This window comes from Panicum virgatum, chromosome 5K (assembly GCF_016808335.1).
Source record: "Panicum virgatum strain AP13 chromosome 5K, P.virgatum_v5, whole genome shotgun sequence".
Classification (NCBI taxonomy): Eukaryota; Viridiplantae; Streptophyta; class Magnoliopsida; order Poales; family Poaceae; genus Panicum; species Panicum virgatum.
The window spans coordinates 51619172-51638568 of record NC_053140.1 but is presented as its reverse complement, the minus strand read 5'-3'; the positions used below and the strand labels follow the sequence as shown (position 1 = coordinate 51638568).

Below are 19397 nucleotides of genomic sequence, written 5' to 3'. Positions count from 1 at the left end.
TTATTACCCGTGGTTCGCAACATGTAAGCATGCATCGGCAGGTTGGCCGCGAACAGCGCCGTGATCTTGCGCTCCGCGTTGAAGGCCTCCACGGCGCGCAGGATGATTCCTCGCGGCGTCCAGATGAAGTTTCTTCGCGGGCGCAGGAGAAGGAGCCTGACGGCTCGCGCGCGCCGAGAGTCGCGGAGACGACGGAGACCGTGACTCCGAAGCTTTTCCGCGTGCGCATATATGCGCGTAGAAGGGGTAGAATTTGCCAAGTTCCCAAAAATGTCAAGCTGGTTGCCAAACTGTTGGAGACTGTTTTTTCTTTATTTGCCAAAAAAAGAAGTATGCCAAGTTTGATGTCAAACTCTTAGAGATGCTCACCTCAGTCACGCACGCGGCACACACCACCGATCAAATTCCGCGTCAACCCGCGACACTATATATATACACGTCCAACCCAAAGACCAAATAAGCTCCCACACTATTCAACACTTCGCAGCTTGCAAGCACACGCGCACCAACTGCCTCGGTCTTTATTTTTAGCTAGGCACCAGATTGTCGATCGAGATCTAGATTCTAGATCGACGAGCGAGCGAGGGTTTAGCGAGGTTCTCGATTGTCGTCTAGCTACACAGCCTGTCGTCAGACGATCGTTTACAGAATTACTTACAAGTGGTGGTCTAATTAATAAGGCCCGCCGGCGCCATGATCCCGGGGTCGGCCGTGCACCACGTCGTGGAGGCGATGGTGCCGCTGTACACGGCGGCGGCGCTGGGCTACGCGTCCGTGCGGTGGCTCAAGGCCTTCTCCGACGAGCAGTGCGCGGGGATCAACCACTTCGTCGCGCTCTACGCCGCGCCGGTCCTCATCTTCCACGTGGTCTCCACCAACGACCCCTACCACATGAACGAGCGCCTCGTCGCCGCCGACACGCTGCAGAAGGTCGTCGTGCTGCTCGCCCTCACGGCCTGGGCCTTCTGCTCCCACTTCTTCCGCCGCGGCAAGGACGGGGCGGCGGCGCCGTCGCCGGTCAAGTGGGTGGTCACCAACTTCTCCGTCGCGACACTGCCCAACACCGTCATCATTGGCTTGCCGCTCCTCGACGGCATGTACGGGCCCGTGTCCGGGGGGCTCATGAGGCAGATCATCGTCATGCAGTTCTGCTTCTGGTACAACGTCGTCATCTTCCTATACGAGTTCATGGCGGCGCGGGACAGCAGCGCCAAGGTCCTCAGACCCATGTCGGCGGTGGCGGCGGCGGCCGGGAACCGCGACCGCATCGGCGAGAACGGCGGAAGCATTCGTGCCGAGGGTGGTCGGCACCAGGTGGTCGTCAACATTGAGATCACCGAGGCGGCGGCGGCCGTGGCTGCGTCGCCCGCGGCACCAAACAGCGCGGCTGAAGTGGCGGCTGCGGCGGCGGTCGCGAAGGAGCTGGCCGCCGAGGAGGTGCCGGCTGTCCCGCCGCCAGCGCCAGCCCAGCAGGTGTCGCCGCCGGTTATGCACTTCGTATGGATGGCGATGAAGAAGCTTCTCCAGATTCCCAACACCTACGCGAGCTTCCTTGGCCTCATCTGGTCTCTCATGGCATTCAAGTGCGTCCCTTTCGTTTCTTCCTTTTTTTTCTCAATTATTACTAGTATAAGTAGTAACTTAACTTGTTGGCTCTTGTTAATTTTGCTTTCTAAAATGATTGCCCTAATAATTCGTTTCCTCTGCAGGATTGGATTCTCGATGCCGAAAATTGTTGACGACTCTCTGTTCATCATCTACACAACCGCCATTGGGTTGAGCATGTTCGCTTTAGGTCTTAGTCTGACCATGTTTTTAGAAAGCTTTTATTTTGAAGAGAAATTACACTTGAATGTTGCTGATTTCTTCTGTTAATAATGATGTAAACACATACGTACGAATCATTTCCAGGGACGTTCATAGCGCGGCAGTCACGGTTCGTGCCGTGCGGGTACACCATCGCGTCGCTGTCCATGGCACTCAGGTTCCTGATCGGACCGGTGATCATGCTGCTCGTCTCGCTCGCCGTCGGAATGCACGGAACGCTTCTGCACATTGCTGTTGTACAGGTAAGGCCGGCACGCCTGACACGCCCTCCCTTTATTAATTTCTTTCCTGATGAGAGTATTTTTTTAAGGAAACATATCTAGTGCAAACCACAGCTTCGTGAAAACTCATACAAACCACAGCAAAAAAAGTCGTCTAAATTTACCAAAAAAATCACACATCTAGATGATATGATGATACACAACCTTGTAAAATATCTTGTCCAAACTCGACTTCGTTTGTGAGATATAAAAATAACAAATTCCTAACAAATTATCTGGACAACTTCCTGGCCTGAAATCTGTTTTTTTATATCTCACAGACCAAGTTGAGCTTAGACAAGATATTTTACAAGACTGTGTATCATCATATCATCTAGATGTGTGATTTTTTTGGTAAATTTAGACAATTTTTTTGTCATGGTTTACACGAGTTTTTACAAAGTTGTGGTTTGCACTAGATACGTTCTCTTTTTTTTAAACACACAAACTTAAACTAAAGCAAGGAGCCTCTAAAAACAAGGACAAAAACAGATTCGACGCCATCTCCGGACTGGACAAATCTTTGAAACAAAAACGTGCATCCTCACAATAAGACAGGGGCGTGCATGCACAGTTGACCTGACCCCCATTTTCGGAACCATTTGACGTGTATTATTCTATTTTGGCACGGAAGAAGATAGCTAGAGCTGGTTGCCATCAAATCAGCACTAATTATTAGTACTAGTAAGATATAGTAAGATAATAAATAAAACGAGAAATTAAAACGGAGAGCAAAACAAGATCAGCCCCATTTTCAGCAACTGTATGTGGAAAAGAAAACACGAGTGGTTTAATTACCTGAGCTCACAATTTTGTGCTACTGCAGGCGGCGCTCCCCCTGGCCGTGACCTCGTTGGGTACCCGACCTCGTTCGTGTACGCGGAGGAGTACAAGGTCCACGCCGACATCATGAGCACTGGGTTCGTGCCTCTTATTACCACTTACTGCTGTCAACTAATTTGTAGACTAATTTAACATTATAAAGCTTATAATTTCACTTGGTTTCCTGAATTCCAACTCTGACTGAAAGAGGATGTGGTCGTTTCTGTCTTTTTCAGGGTCATTTGGGGGATATTCATCTCGCTGCCTGTCACGATTGTGTACTACATACTGTTGGGGCTGTGAGCAAGGAGAATGGTTGAATTGCGTGTAGCAAAATACTCCAGCTAGGTACAGATTGAGGCCGCGCGCAGGCGCAGCACGCACCCGGCCGGGGATTGAATAGGTCAACCGGCGATTACTGGCTGGACAGACAGCTGAGAAGATTTAGGCGCGACGACGCCAGGGAAATTACAATTACGGATGCTGTCAAAAAATAAGGGCGGTGAACAAACATGACGAGTAGCAGTAGATGGTAGCTTATGTGTTGAAACATTTCAATGTACAGTGGGAAACGGAAAACTAGTTTTTGTCATTTTTTTTAAAAAAAGAAGAAGGCAGAGGAGCACCGCCATAGCATTTCAAATGCACCGCGAGCAACCGCAGCTACAGCCATGTCGTTGCACGAGAGAAATGAACTACGGCACACTGTACCGCTGTTTCTTTCTTTAGACCTTGCAAGGCTAGCTACAGATCCGCGGATGGGTTTCCTACTTTCCCTTGCATGAACCATGGCATTCATCCATGATCATTTGTTAATGTTCCGGCCCAATTATCTGTAGATTGGCCGCTTAGCTGCAGCTGGGTGCCAATGCCCATGAACTTTTTTTTATAGGAAATATTCCCTTACTCACCGGCTCTAGGCAAATAAGCCAGATACCAGAGCAAGTACAAAGTCTGGAGCATAATTCATATACATACATGATTCCTTCTCTAAAGTACACCCATAGCTAGCTAGACTATCAGCAACCTTATTACATGATCTAGCACATATAGAGACAGAATAAAAGCAAATTGAGACATCATAAGCTCATGTATCTGCCTAAACAAACATCTATTTGGACTTCAATCAAAGTCTGTTGATATAAGTGCTCTTCCCACAATTGATGCATCGGTTTCGAGTACTATTTTTGTCATTCCCAAATCAGCAACTCGTTGAAGACTATACTTAACTGCTAGAGTTTCAGCTTGCAAAGCATTTGCAACTCGAGGAAAGTTTCAGCTCCCCCTTCCAGAAAATTACCTTCACAATTGAAAGCGATCGGGTGCTCTAACCTAAGAGGGGGAGGGGGTGAATTAGGCACTATTAAAATCTTAACCTATGGCTCCAACTAGTTTGCACAAAACTTAAACTAGATCAAGCTATCTAGATGTGCAACTACGGTTCACCTTAGTGTAAAACCCTCATCCCAAAAAGAGTTTTGCAACCTATAGCCAATCCTAGCAAAATACTACACTAAAAAAAGTAAAGGCACACAAGTTGCAATATGAAATGCGGAAGGTTAAAGAGGAGGGATGAGAGGAAGCAAACTCTCGACACGAGGATTTATCTCGTGGTTCGGATTGCCACGAAGACGATCCTACATCCACGTTGTTGAAGCACTCACGAAGAGTATTGTTTCCCGGCAATCAAGTCTCTTCCGTGAATACAATCACGGTCACCTTGATCACGATTTCCACTAAGAGAGATTGCCCCCCAAGGAGGGGTCTCCGTCCCCCGCACAATATTGTCGACGCCGCTCCAAACCAAGGCGGAGGGTTGTTGACGTGCCGGCGAGCCACCAACGCTCCAAGAAGACCGTCGCACCGAAATACAAATTTGGTTCACTCTAGAACCAGCCACAAAGATCTCAACCTTGCTTGCTCACTCACTTAGGAGCTAACCTAGCACTAACACTTATAAAGTTTGTGCTAAGGACTAAAGATTTGATCTCTATGCTCTTGTATGGCTTGGAGATGTTCTTGGATATGTGTGTGATGTCTTGGGACTCCATCAAGCTTCAAATGGCCGGGGGAACTCATATATATAGGCCACACACTTGAACTAGCCGTTACGAGCCGTTGGGCACTTTTCTGCATAGGCATCGGAACTTCCGGTGCAGGGGCATCGGTTCTTCCGGTCACATTGCGCTCTGAAGTAGCCGTTGGCTTCTCTGACACGGCTGTAGTAATTTTCTCGGACCATCGGTTAAACCGATCCTAGGGCATCGGTTCTTCCGGTGATACAGGATCTTCTTGCAGTCGTTGCACCTTGCTGACGTCATTGCACCGATGCATTGCTCCGATGGGCATCGGTTCTTGCGGTGCTGAAGGCTTGGCTATTGCACGCTTGACATCATCTCTGGACAATAGTACATCGATTTGCACCGATTCCTCTGAGTGGACCGTCGGTTAAACCGGTGCTACTGAGTGTTCCTCACTTGGCTCAGTAAGCACATCCAATTGCACCGATGCATGGGGCGTCGGTGTATCCGGCAACCATCGGATGCACCGATGGTACGGTGTCGGTTAAACTGGTGCAACTATGCTTTGACATCTCTGCGACGGATTGGACTTGACATCTTGATGGTGGATTGGACATGGCGTCTCGACGATAGAGTGGACATTGCGTCTTGACGATGAATTAGACGTATTGAATTGTATCCATGGGACCTAATAACTTCTACAAGTGTGATCTCACAAATTCATTAGTCCCATTGATTATGTTGTCACTCAATCACCAAAATCACAAACAATAGCCTAGATAGGACCATGTTCCTTACAACAATCCCTGACGACAAAACCCCATCCTCCAGCCCATGAACTTATTGATTAGCAGCGAGCCAGCGAAGATTTTTCATCTTTCGAGAAATGAGCCAGCGAACCTGAGTATGCGGCTGAGCCGGACATGCAAACGGGCCACGATTCAGCCGCATCAGCTGTCTGAATCAGGGCCGCTCACCGGCAGGCGGCAGTCCAACTGCTGCGCTTCGTACCGGAATGGGAACACGAAGAAACGGTAGCTCGCTCTGTCTGAATGGACAATTAGGAGTGGTACCCCGGTCTGGGTACACCGACATCTGTAAAACCAACGGATCGTCCCCGAGCAGCTGCGCTCTCGACTCACCATCACGAACAGGTTTCAGGCGTATCAGAACGTCGGGTGAACGGCGGCGAGAGCGCGGGGCGTCCGTCTTGCCGAGCCCGCGGCGCGGGGGTCCAGCGAGGCGCGCGCGTTTCGCGGCCGTGGCGGGGTCCTTCCCGTGGCCGCGCGAGTTCCGCGAGGGAGGCTGCGTCCATGATGAGCGGCGGCGATTTTTGGTTCGCATGAAGCACACGGCGTGCACCGGCGAAGGCGATGGGACTGCGGTGGTGCGGATGCGGGCGAGAAGGAGCGCCGGCGCGGCGTCGGGTGCGTGAGCAGGCTCTCACCACTCGCCAGGCCTCTGCGACTCTGCGAGGTCCTTTTCACCTGCCGGGGGCCCGCCCGCAAGCAGAGGCGGGCGCGCGGGCGAGCGAGTGCGTCGTCGCCTCGTCGCCGCTGTTCTGTTGTGAGCATAGGGCGTAGAAGAGTCCGGATTTGATACGCGCAGCGGTAGCTACCCCCCGCACCTGCCGCTGCCGCCCACCGCCTGTCCCGTCCTGCCCGGCCGAGGGCGCTTTCGCGCCCTCTCGCCCACACCGCCGGACGAGCTGCCACCGCCGCACCCTTGTCCTCTAAGCTCGTCGGGCCATGGCTTCCCTCGAAATAAGAATCCCTAAGCTCCGCCGCCTCCCTCCCCCACCCCGACCGCCGGCAACCTCGCCGGCAACCGCCCCCCCCCCACCAACCACACCCCTGGACGGCGGCGGGCAGCGGCAGGCGCGGATTTGGTGAGGGAGGGTAACTACCGCTGTGCATATCTGAACATTTGGCGGGCGTAGAAGAGGTGAAGAGAGGGATGGCGTCGCGGTCGCGGCGTGGGAACCACACAGCTGTTGCTGTCCCCACTGGTCAGCGAGAGGCATAAAGGGCCGCTCGACGCTGGGACTGGACGGGTGTTGGGTCAGGATAGTTAGCAAGCTCTCTATAATTGTAAGGCTGAGCGGTGGCGCGGCGGGGTGGTTGCTACCATCATGGATTCAAATTTCAAATACGAACTCCACTCAAGGAACTCTATACTATAAAAGTTGAAACACTTTTTTCACCAAGATTAGGTCCACCGTACCTCTCTCGGAGGCCCTACTTATCAGGCCAAAAGTTTAACGAAAGAGGATGTAGACCCACGAAATTGATAGAAGAAAAATGTTTCCACTCAAAAGCTAAAACTTTTTTCACTAAAACCTTCTACATACTCACCCTTTGTACCCACCTAATACTTTCCTTTTATACCCGCAGCGTTTGATCACGGGCGGTTGTTTTTTTTTTTGGAAAAAATATGGGTGCGCTGATGTTGTTTCCTAAGGCATTCCAAGTTTCCAATCAATAGGGCGGCGGCCGCTGGCGCCCGTCCGGCGGCGCCCCGCACCATCGTCCCGCACGGTGGCGGCAGCTCGCGCCCCGCAGGCCCGCCCGGCACCAGCGCCCCTCACGGCGGCCGGCCGGCCGCAAGGCCTCGCTGGCCTCGCTGGCCGCACGCCCTTGCTTGTTTGTAATAAGATTCGGGTTTTGGATTATCCGTTTTGTTTCGGATATCCGCGGATTTCGGTTTTGGGTATAGATTCTCACTCGAATTGAAGTTCGGGGCGGATTCGGGTTTTAAATTTGGGTTTCGGTTTTGGGTGGCCAGACACTTCACCCGAACCAAACCCGACCCGTTGCCATCCTTATGCCCGTGGGCACGGGCGTGGGTACATCTCTAAACCCAATGGATATCTTCTAACGGGTTTGAAAAATTGATACTCGAATCCACAAACCCACAAATCCGCAAATAATGACTCTTGTGATGTATTATGTATGAGACAAGTTTATTTGTTTGCTAAGATTTATTTGTTTCCTTAAATAAATAGTGTTGATATGTTGCTTGTTGGATTATAATTTATTAGTTTTGAGATATAGATGTGCATTTATTGTATATTAATATTTACATGCTATTAAAATATGCTTTGTGTGCTTGATTTTTTAAAACTTGCGGGTATATGGGCGTGCCCGTGGGTATGCGGGTATCTGCGGATAGCGGGTACCGGCACCATTTCCTACCCGTTGCGGGTTGCGGGCGCAGGCGTGGGCGCAGGCACGGGCGCGGATTTGGGCATGCTGGTACATGTTTATGAAGTAGATATCCGCGCGGATTTTACATGTTGCCATCTATAATCATGTACTGAAGTACATCTAGAGCTTCATTCCCTCATTGCATCGATGATGAAATACTATATTTTGTAAATGATGCAGTGTAATACTGTTGAAAATAACAATGCATACTTGTTAAAAGCTTCTAGAAGATTAAAGAGTATATGCTTGGACCATGGTCGACATGCTTCATGGTAAAATGTGGCATTCTCTAGAAACTAGATATTCGTATGGTTAGATAAGCATAAAAAATTCTAGAGTTAGATATTTTGTAGGAAGTGTGTAGAAGATTGACACAGAGTAAAACTATATGAGCCATGGTGTCCTATAAATAGGAGTGCTCCCCTCCCCTCTTGCCATACAATGGCATAAGAGTTCTCAAGTAGTAGAAGTTGGTAAGGTTGTCATGTAGAGTGGTAGTGTTATGTTAGGGTAGCCATATAAAAAGTATAAGAGTCTTGTGTTGTACTAAGTTACGGTGAATTAAAATTTGAGTCCGTAAGTAGAGTTAGTTTCTCATACTGGTGTATAGATGAAGGTCTTATTAGTATAGTGTGGGTATAGGATTCGTATAAAAAGTGATATCATACTACTTACCACTTTTCGAAAGTCGGTGTCAAGTTAGAGGCACCAATTTCTCAACAAATGCTAAATTAACAATAAATAAAGACAAATTATATGATTTAGCTACCTAAAAACCCTTAATTTTGAGGCTATATAGCAGGATATAATGGTCGTCAACCTCGGATGCATTGCCGACACCGACCGAACGCAGGTGATCAGCTTCTGGTCCGACAATGGCGGTTGGGTCCAGAAGGAGGTTGACTTCCTAGCGGAGCTCACCGGTCGGCCGTGGGGCGGCAACGGTGGGCCCTCACATGAGGGCAAAGTATGCTGGACGGACTTGTCCCACATAATCATTTGGTGCGATCCCTCTGAGGACGGTCGTAGGCTAGTATTCAAGGAGCTTCTGCGTGGCAGTGTCTGGGAGGATGTCATTCGCGCCACTCGGTGCATCAATGCCACCGATGTGGCCGCATCGCGTATGTGGAGGTTCGAGGCGGCAATGGTGCCAGGTACCAACATCAATCCTTGTTTGGATCAGGAGTAGTTGATGTGAAGATGCGTGGGTCAGTGGAACCTAAAGGTGAGTGCCAATGCGGCGCAGATCTTTACCAAGCGAGGTTATAAGAGGATCAGGCTACCCCGTTCGAGTGCCAGACGAGCTCGTCTTAATGCACCCTCTCGTCCGTAACATTGTGTACACCCGCTACGCTGATGACAACATTATTGGGATGGAGCACGGGAGGAGGAAGGGCTATGGGAAAAGAGGAGCGCGCACGACAAGGGAGATAGTCAGCGGAGCCGCACTGAAAAATTGCCCGGCGGAGGGAAGGGAAGGGAAGACAGAGCCGGATAGAGAAGAGAGGAGGATGGAGATACTGTTGGATCAGTTTTTCCCCATAGTTTTTATTTTTTACAAATTGAAATGAATTTATCTAGCATCTCGAAAATCCTCTATGATATCTAAAAATCGAAAATACTGGGCATGAAAATTTTCATGACCATATTTGAATGGGCTAAAATGAATCTCAGTCGTACACGTGGGCGGAATTTATGGCCCACGCATGTTGATTGATCCGGCCAATCTGATGACGCCCTATTTTCTTAAAAAATATAATTATCTAAAACACGTCACCTGCCACTTCATGTCCCAGATGACAGACCTTATTATAACTTGGAGGTACCAAAATTTAGCATCAGAGTACCAATTTCTGCTGGTACGTTTTATAACTGTGGTAAAAATTAGGCATGCTAAGGATCCGAACATAGAGGGATGGTAAGAAACAAAGGAATTCTCTTGAATGCGAAGAAACTAATAAGATAAGAGGATTTGGGAAAAAAAAACATAGGGAGTTTTAAGAGGTGTTTCGAATCTAGGAACTTGGAAAATGAATTAAAATAAACAATTAAACATGGCTAGCAGGAGTGTTCCATTTCGATTAACAACTAAACATGTTATTTCGAACACACCTAAACATGGTGTTTGGAATGCTATTTTCTTCATAGTAAACGTCCAAGTCGATCCTGGACAGAGTATTGCATGTCCACCCCCCTTTTTTTCCAAATTGAGGCGAACTCCATTTCCATTACAAAGAATGAAAATACCCAAGGTTCTTAGAGCATCCCCAAGGGCTCTTGTAACTATGAGTAGCTAAAATCCTAATTTAGCTATTATATCAAACGAAATAGCTAGAAAAAAATGATGAAATACAATAGTTTCTCTAAACCCAACCACGAGGATAGTTCTCTTCCTCTTTTTCCTCCCAACGCCAGGGCCAAAATTGGCCAGACGCTAATTTGACCGGTTGATTCCTTGCCGGCGACGAGGTTCCGGCGAGAGAGAAGAGGCCGGCCAGCATCCTCAGCATGAGGGGAATCCATTCCGTGCCAGCAGGGAGAAGCAATGGCTGCCGGCCGTGCTTGCAAGGAAGGAGGCGCGCTGCCGTGCCGGAGGCGAGGGGCGGCGGCGGCGGGCTGCGCCGGAGGGAAGGCCGCACCGGAGGGAAGGAGCCACGGCGGCGGGCCGCACCCGTAGGGGAGCCGCGGGATGGGGAGGCCGTAACGGAGGGGAGAGCAGCGGCCCGGGATGGCGGGGGCGGCGCTCACTGGCGGCCCTGGAAGGTGGGGGTGGAGGAGGCGCTCAATAGTGGGGGCATCGACGATGAGGGCGGCGCGGGACATGCACGGGGGAGCAGGCCGCGGGAGGTGCGCGGGGGAGCGGCCCGTGGAAGATGGTTAGGGGTACATGTCTTCTTTTTTTTTTTGCCTAGCGAGGGGGGGTGAATAGAAAACAGGATAGCTAGCCAAGCAAAATACGAAGTCTGTTGGATCTGAGTTTTGCTGAAAGATTTTTTTTAGCTAACTCATCAAGTATACAAGAGCTTTTGGAGATGCTTTTACGTAGAAAGAAGTGAACGGAAAAGGAAGGAAAGTGGTAAGGGGGAGTTTGTAGGACTAGTTCGGCAAGTGAGAGGGTACCTGTTGGCATTTCTTAAGTCGATACCGGGTTTGCGAAGACCTCGGCAACAACCTCAGAATTGCCTGTTGGCGGTCCTTAGTGCAGTCACTAGAAATGAGGGCACCAACCCATCCTAGCAACTGCACCCAAGGGGTGCCACTCTCGTGGTATAATTAATACGATTACATATGGGTCCGCAAGCGCACGGATATTCCGTTGTAGCATTTCACCCAGAGAGTAAGGGTATCGTTATTTATTTGTTTCCCAAAGGATGGCAGTGGCAAAGGTACTGTACTTAACATTAACCATGACATTTTGCCTCAAGCAATAGGCAAAACTCTAACAGGGATAAGTCCAGGTAAAGAATAAGCAAGGGTAATGCGACACAGCACACAACCACACTCCAAGAGGAAGGAATAAAAGAGAGAAATGACAAAACAAAGGACTAATCTATCCTATATTAAGTCAGCTGGAGCTTAGGCTAGGTTAGGTGTCTTAGTGCTTCTATCCAAAGCTGGGGTTATGTTAGGACATGGTTAGAACTATAGGTGCCAGGAAAATGGGATAGCGGGGAGAAGGTCACGCACCGGAGTACATCCAGTCCTGTTACCTCTTTACATGAAATCCTACACCGAACCCAAATGTCGGGGAGTACGCTAAACGCAACACAGCTATTACGTCGGACGGATAGGGCTGTCAACACCTGCCATCTACATCAGTCACACCGTGGAGCACGGTCATATCCGAAGGATCCCGCATACCCGAGTACCACGCTGGTGCATGAAGTCACTACTCTAGCGTCCCCGAGTCTCCCACCCTTCGGATGGACAAGTAAAACACTAGAGCAAGCTCGAAAGCACAACGAACCTCTATCCGTACCCGGATCATCTAACCTAACCAAGACCTTAGCATAACTCATGAACGAACTAAGCATGGATTAATAAACTATCAAGATAGTAAAGCAACCATGGAATATCTCTATATTATGAATATAAGTCTGACAAATCGGATACAAAGTCATACCGGGAGCCGAGGATTGCTCAACGACCCCGAGGACGACTTGCTCGCTAAGGAAGAACTAGCCTAGCTCCACTACCTAGCTAAGAGAGCAAGAGAGAGGAGAGCATTCTTGGAATGGTGGAATGAAGTGTGTGTGTGTGTTGAGAGGGGGGGTGAGAGGCCCTATTTATAGCTCTAGAGGTCAGTTCCCGCCAAATGCACATATGGAAGGTGATCAGGTGCCTTGGCCGTGACTCCTCCCTGAGATGCACCTGGACGTATTGCAGGCCAGGTTCGGCCGACCCCCTGGGTCGGCCGACCCCACCTGTCAGCCGGTTGTGCTGATCCTTTGCTGGATGGTTGATACGTGGGATCTTATCCTTATCCTCTAGTGCATCTTGCGTGGAGCTCCCATTTCCTCTGACAGGTGGGCCCTCTTTGTAAGGGTGTGACGCTGGATGCGATCTTCTGCGTAGTTGTGTGGCGTCTGCTGCGTGTTTTCGTCTTATTCCGCTCTTACTCATCTGAAATCATACAAACTCGAAAACAACTATGGAGCAAGATTAGTGATACAAATATGTGAGTAAGGCGTATAGTTTTCCTTTATTATTGAGTCTAGTTGATGGTCGGATTTGGCACTTAAACACCGTCAACAGTACCCACCAGAGGATTGGACTTCAATCCCAGGAGCCCCAAAACCGCATCACCCACAGCATGAACTACCTTATTACACCGTAACACGACTCACTGAGACTCGGCCCCCAGTGTTGCTCCTTCCAGGGGTGGCTCGGGCGGAACCCCACCCCCAGCGCTGCCACCCCCAAGCCCGGCTCCCTGTCTCGCCGCTGCCCGAGCGCCACCGGAAGCCCGGTCGGCCGTGAGGAAGGTGGAGGCCGGGGCTCCAACACCCTCCCCCCTTTTTCTCTCCTTTACTCCCCCTCGCCCTCCTTCGGTGGCAACCTGTCCATGGCGGCGGCGGCATCTTCCCGGCGGCCGATTCTACCTCGGTGGGTCCAGATCCACGCCCCGGGTCGCCGGATCTGCCCTCCCTGGGGCTCGACACGGCGGGGCCGGCGCTCATGACTTGGCTCGGGATGCGGCGGCGCTCGCGGCTTAGTGTGGCGCGACGGTGCTGGCCGCGGCGATGGAGGCGCCATCCGCAGCTGGCGCGCAGTGGGGAGTAGCGGCGGCGCGCGGCTTGGTGCCTGATGCGTGGCCGCGATGCTCTGTGCCACACTCTCGGTTGCGTTTGGTCAACCTGCGCTGCGGTGTGTCGGCAGCACCATGGTGGTGTGTGTCGACATCGGTTTTGCTCGTTCGTTCGCTAGCGTCGCCATGGTGGTGTCATTGGCTGTGGCCGTGTGTAGGCTCTCCAGCAACACCATGGTGGTGGATTGGTGACGTCGGCCATTTATTCACTGTCATGATGATGCGGGTGAAAAACTTTCCCTCTTGGGATGACATCGATGGCGTCATTTCCTTCCTGAAAGTGATGTTGAGCATCTGTGGCTCCGTCCTAGCTCGTCTGTGTGGCCAATGTCTTGGGCCGGCTTGGATGGCTTTGCGGCTCCGAAAGAGCTTTTTTTTCTTCCTTTCTCTCTTGTTTAGTGTTGTGGTGTGGGTGGCTCGCGTCGACGTCCCAATCCGATCGGGTAGAGTTCGCCACGGCTCAGGTCGATGTCCCAATCCGACCGGGTGGGGTAAAATTTGTGGTGGCTCGGGTCGATGTCCCAATCCGACCGGACAGAGTGTAAGTTTTGGCGACTAGGATGGATGTCCCAATCGGATTGAGCGAAGAGTTGTGGCTCGTGTCGATGTCTCAATACGACCAGTCAAAGTCGAGTGAGTCCCGTTGATGTCCCGATCCAACCGGGTGGTGTTGCTAGTTGTAGGTTGTAGTAATTGTTATTTGTACGGTTTTTGAACTTGATTTATCTATAAACAGGGTCAACTCTTGTTGGGATCTTTGCTTCTTAGATGCCCAAACAGACAGCATGAACAATATGAACATGGCAATGAAAGTAAGCACTTAATTCTTCAGTAATAACCAAAAAATTCAACCCTTTACACTGTGGAGAGAGGGGGCTATTTATACCCCTAGCCCTCAGCCAGATTTTCCTAAATTGCCGCCTTCCAACCCATTTACAGCTCACTTACAAACGGTTTCAGGATAAAATTACAAGGTGGGAGGTGCACAAATCCGACCTTCTCACGTACTCACGTTTTACACGCATGCCCACTACCGACGAAGGTTCTGATGTCCTTCGTCTGGGTCGCTCTATGTCCCCAATATCCTTCGGGTACTGGGAACCTTCGCAGGTTCTGGTCTTCAAGCTTGCGCTTCTGAGTGAACATTCGTCACCTTCGGCCTCCCGAAGGTGAGCTCCTTGATTCTTCGCAGGTCTTGATTCCAGGGCTTGTTCTTCCAGGTGATCTATCGTCACCTTCGGCCTCCCGAAGGTGAGCTTCTTGATTCTTCGCAGGTCCCGGAAGGCGCCAATTATCCTTCGGGCGTACTTATCACCCATCCATGGGAGCTCTGCAGACAGGTTAGGAGATGTTTTTCGAGGCCGGGATCGACCTCCGGGAGTCCTTCCGAATGTTCAACCCCCAACAACTCTCTTCTTCTTATTATTAATATACGCCGAACCACGAGGTTTTAGATCTTTCCAAAAAAAACTACCTTATTACAAACCCATTAAGGAACAGGCAGCTGGAGTTAGAGATACCTTACAAACCCATTAAGGAACAGGCAGCTGGAGTTAGAGATACTAGGAACAAACTGTTTGAGGACGATTCACGACTACGGTCCAACACAAAAGGAGCAATTGTAGCGACCCGAAGGCTTTCTTGATTCTTCTCCCTCCTCTTGATCATCTTGGGGTGCTGTCAGAAGAAGAGGGGGCGAGCCTGTTGGGCCAGCACCTTGTGCGCGCATGAAAGAAGAATCTTGAGCCGTTCGAAATCTTGGCCCGCATTTCGGATCCCTAGAGGCATGTCCGATAAGACATGAAAGCACCTGAATGCATTCTAATTTCAGCAGGATTTTTCAGTTTTTTCTCTTCTAAAAAAAATCTTATTTCTGCATTTCCATGTAGCCGAGCATACAGCGGCAAGATCGAATGTGTACACTGAAGTTCCACCAGGGTCCAGGGCCCAGGCAGCCACCTTGACCTTGCCATCCAGATCAAAGTTCAGGACGAGGCGACGACCAATTGAAAGCGAAAAACAGAGCAGGCTAGCGCCATGTTTGGTTCATAACATGAATTTTTTTAAAAAAAAATGCATAAATAGAGTACTAAACGAAGTTTATTTGTAAAATCTTTTCACGAATAAGTGTAACTTTTCGAAACGAATCTAATGAGTCAAGTTACACCATGATTAGCTACAGTGATGCTACAGTATCCACACCTAATCATACTATAATCATGCGGTCAAAGACCTTATTAGCTACAACACATACTACGGTATCATAATTGTGAAAGTTGTTTCGTAATTAGACTTCATTTAATACCTCTAATTAGTGGTCAAAAAAGCGAAAAGTTTTTACTAAAACTTTTTCACCCCCTAACCAAACACGGGAACAGCACATGGACCAGCAACCGACAAAACATTAACCAAGGAAAAACGAGGTGAACACATCACATCGGAAAAAAGGCTCCATCCAGCCGCGCGCATTGCTCGCCGGAACAGTAGACATCGTGCCATATCTCCATCCAGCCGCCGCCAGCCAAAGCAGAGCACGCATCCGGCTGTTGCTGGCAACCCCAACGCAAAGACGCACGCCACGCTGTCCAGGGATCGGGATCGACACCGACCTCCCTCTCCTACAGCATCGGCGGTCGGCGCTACACACACACTGCTACCGAATGGCCTCTCTGCAACCGATCTGTGGAGTAGCACATGGTGGTGGACCTGGACCTGGAAAGCCCGGCAGCTAGGACGCGGCATGGCCGTCGTCGCTGTGGCCTTCCGTGGACGCGTCGTCGTCGTCGTCGTCCGAGTCCCCGTCGTGGTCGCCGTCGCTGGAGCTGAGGCGCGCGAGCCAGCAGTTGCCGTGGAGGTGGCCGCTGACACAGACGTAGTACTCGAGGCGGCCCTCGTAGGCGCCCAGGCGGCGCCACGCGCTGCGGGGCACCAGCCCGGCGGCCACCATGCTCCAGACGCGCGCGCCGCAGTAGGGGCAGCGCACGCGCGTCTCCAGCGCGGCCCGCCGCCCCACCAGGCACGCCCGCGTCCGCGACCGCATGAACCCGCGGAACACGCCGCGGTAGGCGCCCACGTCGTCGGCGGTGCCCGGCACCGCGTGCTCGCAGGGGTCCGACACGTACAGCAGGTCGCCCCGGCACCGCCGCGACAGGAAGCTCCGCCCGGAGGTCTTGGAGAACCGGGACACGCCCGTGAAGTGGCCCGGCACGGCCGCCGACGCCGCGCCGCAGCAGAAGAGGAGCAGCTTCGCCAGCGCCGGCCACCCGCCCACAATGCGCCCGGGCGCCGCCGCCCCGCCTGCCGCCGGAGCCCCCGTCAGCGAGGCCACCATCCGCGGCGCCCGCGAGATGCAGAGCTCCCGCCACAGCACGCGCTCCGCGACGGCGCGCAGGCGGCGGCTGATGCGGGCCACGGTGCAGAGCGCCTTGGGGTCGAAGTTGATGGACCGGAACACCAGCGCCAGGACATTCTCGTCCAGGATCCCCGTGTTCACGTCGCTGCTCCGCGCCGCCCCAATGCCGCCGGCGCCGCCGTCTCGGTAGCCCGCGCTGCCGGCGCCGTTGCTGGACGCTCCCAAGAACCTGCGCGTGTTCCGCGCGCCGTCGCTCATCGCCCCTCGGCTACGGGCTGGTGGCACGGCTGCAGGACGAGGCGATGACTGGTAGTAAACTGGCAGCTCGAACTCGGGGATCGGAGGCGCCGGGCGTGCGGGGGGGGGGGGGGGGGGGGGGGGGGGGCAGCGCCAGGGGGACGGGCGGAGGAGAGAGATAGACGCGAGGCGGCGCCCCCTTCTCGTGCTCCCCGAAAGGCGCGGGTGTCGGGGCAGGGCACGACCGCCCGGCGGGGGGCTGCGTGGCGCCGGCGGCCGCTTGACAAGTGGACCACTCCGGCGTCGAGCGCCAATAATTAGTTACGGGGGCTTAGCTGGAGTGCAGGTGCGAGCAGCGCGAGAACCATCCCGTCAAGGGTCTCCCTCCCAAATATCTGCTCGGAGCTGATTAACGTTAGGATGGATCTCAGCTGATCTGGTACGGTGCTGATTATCTCAATCGCGGTCATCACCTACTCTGACTCCCCCCAAAGTCGAGTACTGTCGAGAGCTACCTGACACAAGATCTGGCGCGCCATTGCCATTTCTATACGCGTCCCGGCTTAATTTTTAGGACGTCCATGTCGGCCGACGCCTCTCCGCGATCAATCAGGGGCATTTGTTTATAGCAAAACGGGGTCCCTATCCAGCCACCTTTCCGAATCGAGCCATGCCCGTGCCCGTCCGTCCCTCGAGGGGCTCCAAGGGGGAAGAGGGGAACGCGATGAGGGCGCGCCGCGGGACACGTGCCGGGAGACCAGGCCGCTCGGGGGCGCACACGTGTCCGGCCGAATCCCGGGGAGCGGCCCCGCGCCACCACCTCGGGCCGCGCCTCCGCCCGACGCGTGCCCCGCGCGCGGGACGCGTGGCGGGCCTCCAGGCCCCGGCTGCCTTTTATCTCCCTCCTCCCTCCCCCAAACGTCTCGTCCGGTCCGGGCAGCTGCCGCCGCCGCCGCCGCCGCGCCGGGTTTTTATCGCCACTCCATCATCCAAATATCCAAATCTTTTTCCGTGTGGCCGTGCCGGCTGCAGGATTCCGGGCTGTTTTCTGCGTCGTCAGGTGCGGCGCGAGGGCGGCGACACGTGAAGCCCTGCTGCCGTGGCGCCAAAATATCTCGCTTTGCGTGTGAGAGCAGTCCCAATGCAGACCCTACTCATAAAATTTAAGCATCAAAGACTCCATCACAAGAAATTATATTTCTCAATACAAAGTGTGTTACTTTGATTTATATGACTCACTTGTCTCTCTCACTTAGATTTGCGTGAAGACTTAGAATCTAAATAAGACTTGGAGTCTTGATTTCTCTCCCTCTCTCTTCCAAAATATATTACCACATCAGTAAAACACAATAAATAAGAGGTTTAGACTTCATAGTAGAGTCTGGGTTGGGACTGCCCTCAGGACTGGGGGACGTGTCGGCGCCGGGGGAGCCCGTGCGGCGAGTTTGGTGGGCGCAGAGCGGGCATCCCGGCCGTACACGTACGTGGCCTCCCCGGCTGGGGGACGCTTGGCCGGCGCTCGGCGGCAGCGTGATTGGTTCAGTTGGCTGTGTTTAGTTTGTGAAAAAGTTTGGATTTTGGCACTGTAGCACTTTTCGTTGTTACTTGATAAATAATATCCAGTCATAGACTAATTAGACTTAAAAGATTCATCTAGTGCTAATCAGTTAGACTGTATAATTAATTATTTTTTTCAACTACATTTAATACTTCATGCATGTGTCAAAAAATTTGATGTGATGAGTACTTTAGAAAAAAAATTTAGGAACTAAACAGGAAGAACTTCGCCATCGTGTTGCGCTTTCGTTCTTTCCTCCTCTTTGCTCGAGTTGATGCCCCGCCGGAGTGCGTGAGAATGGGTTCTAGATACCCCCGACTGAAATGGCAAGGAGGGTGACGTGGGAGATATATGGCGTGTCTAGCTCACACTTGTAAACGGACACGTTAGGCGACGGTCACGCAAACTGGAAATGTGAGTGATAGTACTACAGCCGACTACCCGAGTAGGAGAAAAGTTTTCACTTTTCTTTTCTTTTCTAGAACGTCTTGATGAGGCCTAGTAGTAGCTTTTGCGGGGCTTTAATAGCGAAGGAATCACTTTATATCTGACAGGCAAAGATCGGTGTGCTGGGTTTGTTTGGAGCGCATGCTTGCAGAGCAGCGGTTCAGGTGTAAGCCCCCTGAGCATGACCCGCGAGAGCAAGATGACAATGTTTTGTTTGCCACTTGCCAGTGTGTTCCTAGTTCCTACGACTTAAGTGCATTTACATTGTCCATCGAGCAGGAGGAATAGAATTCATTCTGTCCGAAATCGATAATCGCACACCCACGAGCGAACACCATCACGCGCTTATGATGTTTTTT

At 51.8% G+C, this 19397-nt stretch overlaps 1 protein-coding gene and 1 pseudogene across 1 annotated transcript; one reads left to right on the top strand and one right to left on the bottom strand.

Annotated features, from left to right (window-relative positions):
• The first annotated feature begins 483 nt into the window (after positions 1–483).
• Positions 484–3462, top strand: LOC120710773 (annotated as a pseudogene).
• Positions 3463–15828: 12366 nt separating this feature from the next.
• LOC120710772 (EID1-like F-box protein 3) lies at positions 15829–17147 on the bottom strand. The gene has a single exon (XM_039996358.1). The coding sequence runs from the start codon at positions 17052–17054 to the stop codon at positions 16173–16175; it is 882 nt and encodes a 293-aa protein (XP_039852292.1). The 5' UTR covers positions 17055–17147; the 3' UTR covers positions 15829–16172.
• Between the last annotated feature and the right edge of the window lie 2250 nt (positions 17148–19397).